At 43.4% G+C, this 5131-nt stretch overlaps 1 protein-coding gene across 1 annotated transcript in view; it reads right to left on the bottom strand.

The window, feature by feature from the left end:
• ZNF875 (zinc finger protein 875) overlaps positions 1–5131 on the bottom strand; it is an 18980-nt gene that overhangs the window by 8962 nt on the left and 4887 nt on the right. The window contains exons 3-4 of the mRNA XM_007471046.1: positions 1040–1166; positions 472–567 (exon numbers count right to left, since the gene is read on the bottom strand). Coding sequence (XP_007471108.1) covers positions 472–567; positions 1040–1166 — 223 coding nt within the window. The remainder of the gene's footprint in view (positions 1–471; positions 568–1039; positions 1167–5131) is intronic.

The raw sequence follows: 5131 nt of genomic DNA, 5'->3' as shown, positions 1-5131 counted from the left end.
GGGAGAGGCCACAGCAGTGAGAGAGGCCCGCGTACCGCAAAAAAAAAAAAAAAAAATATATATATATATATGCCATATATGTGTAGAGGACATAAGAATGTTCTTTGTACTATTTTTATTTTTGCAAATTTTCTGTAATTTTGAAGTAATTTCCAAATATCAAGTCAAAAATAAATAGGATGAAGCCCACTTCTGAAAATGGCAGCAGACTGAACTGGTCACAAGTATCCCCCGCAGAAAACAATGCCAAGTGAGAGGAAGGGAGGCTTCCTGGTGGAGGGAAGCGACAAAGAAACCAGGAAAGTCCCTCCCTTAACTGAAGATGATATTCTGGAAAAGAGGTCATGCCAGGCAGCCTTACCAGGGACCTAGGGGCCTAGAAAAGAGTTTCCTCCCAGTACCTGAGAGATGCCTCATCCTTCCCTACCTGCCATGCTGCAGACGGTTCCAACTACCCTGTGTCACACTCACCTGGACAGAGACTCAGTGGACGTTGCCTCTCCTTTATCCAGGGCTCTTCCCCTCGCTCCAGCTGAGAAATGAGTTTTGGTTTGGAAAATGGAATTTCTGCTCATAAGGAAAGAAAAAAAGGAGACTCTTGGTTATGAGCTCAAGGGGCCATTCCAGAACTCAGAGACAAAATGGAGAGGGAAACCCAGAGGGTGATATAGAGGACCTATGAATAGTGAACTCTCTGCAGTAGAAGGGTTGAGTAAGAAAAGGTGACTCCAATCAGAAAAACAGCATATTAACACGGTGAATGAAAATATCCTGGGTTTGGGGAAAGATAAAGTAAGAAAAAAAAATGCAGAGTGGCATATACAATATGAATAAATCTACCTGCTTTCAACTCTACTGAATCCAGATCCACCTGAGGAAAAAGGTAAATTTTTGTTTTGAAGCCCAACCCTAAGACAAAGCTGCTTTCTTTCTTTTTTTTTTTTTTTTTTTTCAAAGCTGCTTTCTGAGTAGCCTTTCTTCGTGACATACAGAAAATACTGTGAGACAGACTTTAAGTGCTATGGGAAGCCATTCTTACCTAGTGAGACCAAGTGGTTATAAGTCTCCAGCATCACCTCCCTGTGCAAGGTCCTCTGAGCAGGGCTCAACAACCTCCATTCCTCCTGGGTGAAGTCCACAGCCACATCCCCGAACGCCATGAATGCCTTTTAACACAAAACACACCTCTGCTTATCCAGGAGTCTGCCTTGTCCACACCTCAGGATGAGAGATCAAAAGGCATCCCTGAGGATGTAGAGAAGATTTCTAGACCTTACTATGGATGATGAATAAAGGGTAACAGAATATACCACTCTAAAATATGCCACTTTGGCATAAGGATTATTTTGAGCTGAAGGCAATTAATAAGCAGACACAAGAAAGGCTCTCTGCCCTCTCCCATTTGCCTAAAAGCAGAACATAAATTTGCAAAGGTGTCCTCCTTCCCCTCTCTACCAGGAGGACAGAAATTAATCTCCAGATACAACTCTAGACCCTTATCAGCCCAGGGATAGGCACCAGAGAAATCTACATAGCAAACCTTTACTAACTAGCCCTTATCTTCCATTAGTTCCCCCATATATTATTAACATTCCCACAATTTACTGCCTAGAAACTCAAAGTCCTTTTACTTTGCCTTGTCACTTCTCTAAAGTTATTGCTATTTTGTTAAGATGCTGTATAAGCTCAAGTTCTAACCACCCCTTTTGAGTTACCCACCACTGAGTACTCCCATGTGTATGCATGAGGCACATGTTAATAAATTTCCGATCGTTTTTCTCTTGTAAATATGTCTTTTGTCTAATTTACAGCCAATGAAAAAAAGAATTTTTCTCCTCCCATACATGACCTTCGTGCCAATAGTTCAAAGACTATTACTCTCCCATCTCTATCCAGCCAGCATCATTGTGCATCTATCACTGTCAACATGCTAGGCTCACTGCTATGGGGGATAAAAGCAAAAGTTCTTTCACATTGGGAGCTTTAAATCTAAGCAGGAAGACATCATACACACTACATTAAAAGAATAATCCTTTTGCTGAGTTTGAAGAATTTCAGAGACTACTTGCTCTAAGCATTTATGTTCTACATGAAGCAGCTCAGCCTCTGGGGCAGGGGATGAACAACCACCACTATGTATACTTCAGGCAGGGCTCACTCCTTCCCCTCCCTCACACTGCCACTTGTACTGCTCAGGCCTGAGGAATGGAAGTAGATGGTGGTGAAGAGCCTGGATTCAAAACACTCTGCCTGGATCTGTCCCCAACTACTGTACCCTTAGGCAAATTAGTTAACCTCTTAGCACCTCAGTTTCTTCTTCTCTGAACTAAGAATAACAGTGCTTATCTCCCAGGTTGTGCTGAGGATCAGGTGAGTTGATAAATGTAAGGACTCAGACAACTGACTGCTCCACACAGTAAGTGTGTGGTGAGGGTATTTTTTTGTTTGTTTTTGTTTTGTTTTTGTCCGTGCCGCACAGCTTGCAGGATCTTAGTTCCCCAACCAGGGACTGAACCCACGCTCTCGGCAGTGAAAATGCCAAGTCCTATACCACTAGACTGCCAGGGAATTCTCTGTGTGGTGGGTTTTTTTTGTTTTTTTGTGGGGTTTTTTTTGCGGTACACGGGCCTCTCACTGCTGTGACCTCTCCCGTCGTGGAGCATAGGCTCTGGACGCGCAGGCTCAGCAGCCATGGCTCATGGGCCCAGCCGATCCGCAGCATGTGGGATCTTCCCGGACTGGGGCACGAACCCGTGTCCCCCGCATCGGCAGGTGGACTCTCAACCACTGCACCACCAGGGAAGCCCTCTGTGTGGTGTTTTAAATTACGGATTCCTGGGTCCCACCACAAATCAATAAAATCAGACTCTTCAGGGATAAGGCTTTTATACTTTTAAGGGCTCCTATGTATAGTCATGGTTGCAAATCACTGGGTCAGAGGAATCTGGAGAGGGAGAGGTCACTGTAGGATACAGAGATCAGAAATGGTTTCATGAGAGGGCAGTATGATCTTGGGCTTAAAGGCTAGGCAGGATTCAAAGGATGAAGGAGCGAGGAAGGCTAGGTACTCCAGACAAGGCATGTGAGATGGGAGGGAATAAAGAATGAAAAGTGGCTAGTTGGGAAAGAGAGCAGGCAGGTTGTAGCAGCCACAGAGAGTCTGAAAGATCAAAGGAATATAAAACTCTGTCCTCTATTGTGCATTTAAGGCAATATTTGAATACTACCCTTGAACTGATGGTAGAGGACTACACATGTGAATAGACAGGTGGTAAAGCACATGTTGCAAAATACTCATTATTGAATCTAGGTGGTGGGTATGTGAATGTCAATGTACAAGTCTTTGTATTTTTTTCTTTATGTTTGAAGCTGTTCATAATTAAATGTTAGAGAGAAAAAGACTATTCACTCATTCAAGTTCCTGCCCAGTCCCTGTAGTGATCTGATCTTATAGATCCTCCTCAGAAAAAACACACACACACATACCTTGAAAATCTCTGACAAAGGAGCTACGTTACAGACCAACCTACATTATTTCAACAAGTTTAATACAACTGGTATTCCTGCAGCTCTAGAAAGATTCATGGTTTCTTTGTCTGAGACCCATGCATGTAGGGAGGGTATGGTAAACACTAACTGGATTTACCATTTACCATTTATCCATTTCAAACCTCTCCCACTGAGTAGCAACACAGCTAGCAGTCTGGGGGACTAATTTAGAATAAAGAAAAAATACCTAATGAATTTCACATCTGACTAAACAGATCTCCTGAAAACCTGTTAAAAGCTTCAGTTGGATGTTTCTACCTAGCTTCTATACATGATAATGTATAGAAAGAGAAGAGTTAAAGAAACAACTAAGCAGTTCGCAAGCATAATTTAGAGGAAATATAGACAAGCCAGCACTTGCTGGGTTGGAAAATAAAACTTTTACATCTCCAGTCTCTCCAGCCAGCAAGAGTCTCAAAATAAGAAATGGCCTCAGGGTAAAGATCAAGAGTTTGGCTAAAAGACCCAAACGTTATGACCTCTGAAATTGTTAAGGTGATGCCTAGTAGACAAAAGGGCTTCTGAGATTCTTACAGGTATTGTCCCACAGCACTGACACCCTGCCCAAAGATTAGAGGCCTATCTGGAAAGGAAATGTGATTGTAGCTTTTTGTTTAATAGAGTAATATAATCTGATACATGGGAAACCCAAAGAGTTTTTAAAGAAGTCATATCAGGGCTTTCCTGGTGGCACAGTGGTTAAGACTCTGCCTGCCAATGCAGGGGACATGGGTTCGAGTCCTGGTCCGGGAAGATCCCACATGCCACGGAGCAACTAAGCCCCAAAGCCACAACTACTGAGGGTGCGCTCTAGAGCCCATGAGCCACAACTACTGAGCCTGTGCCCCACAACTACTGAAGACCACGTACCTAGAGTCCATGCTCTGCAACAAGAGAAGACACTGCAATGAGAAGCCCGTGCACTGCAACAAACAGCAGCCTCTGCTCGCCGCAACTAGGGAAAGTCCACGCACAGCAACGAAGACCCAACGCAGCCAAATATATATAAATAAAATAAAATAAAATAAAATAAAATATATATATATACTGTAAAGAAGTCATATCAGCTTTACTAAAAGGGCTGGAGACAGTTCAAAATGAAGAGGCCTCCTATGTGCCTCCAACTCCTCCCCTTTCTGAATGGGAGTGTATATTGCAGTTTTCCTGTCCATGTCTCACCACTGTGTGCTAGGTGGGTAGTTGGGGGTAGAGGGAAACAAATAAATTGTCTTTTAATATACATCTCTGACTCAAAAGGAGTTTCACTGAAGAAGCCTTAGCCACATCCAGACTGATATGCATATGATACTGGACTTTGAGGATGAAACTTCTGGGGATCCTGGGAGGGGGGTGAGTTTATCTTGCACAAGGGAAGGACATGGATCACTGGGACCAGAGGGTAGTTACAGTAATGAACCCCACTGTATAACGTCTCCCTATATCTACACCCTTGTGTTAGTCCCTTCCACAACTCTGCACTTGGCTATACGCCTTGCTTTGACCAAAGGGACATTAGCAAACATAACACGAGCTGAGGCTTAAAACGTGCTTGTCTATTGGGGTTGTCTTCTCTCTTGCTGTG

The sequence above is a fragment of the Lipotes vexillifer genome, unplaced genomic scaffold (assembly GCF_000442215.2).
Source record: "Lipotes vexillifer unplaced genomic scaffold, Lipotes_vexillifer_v1.1 scaffold182, whole genome shotgun sequence".
Lineage (NCBI taxonomy): Eukaryota > Metazoa > Chordata > Mammalia > Artiodactyla > Lipotidae > Lipotes > Lipotes vexillifer.
This window is presented reverse-complemented; position numbering and strand designations above follow the sequence as displayed.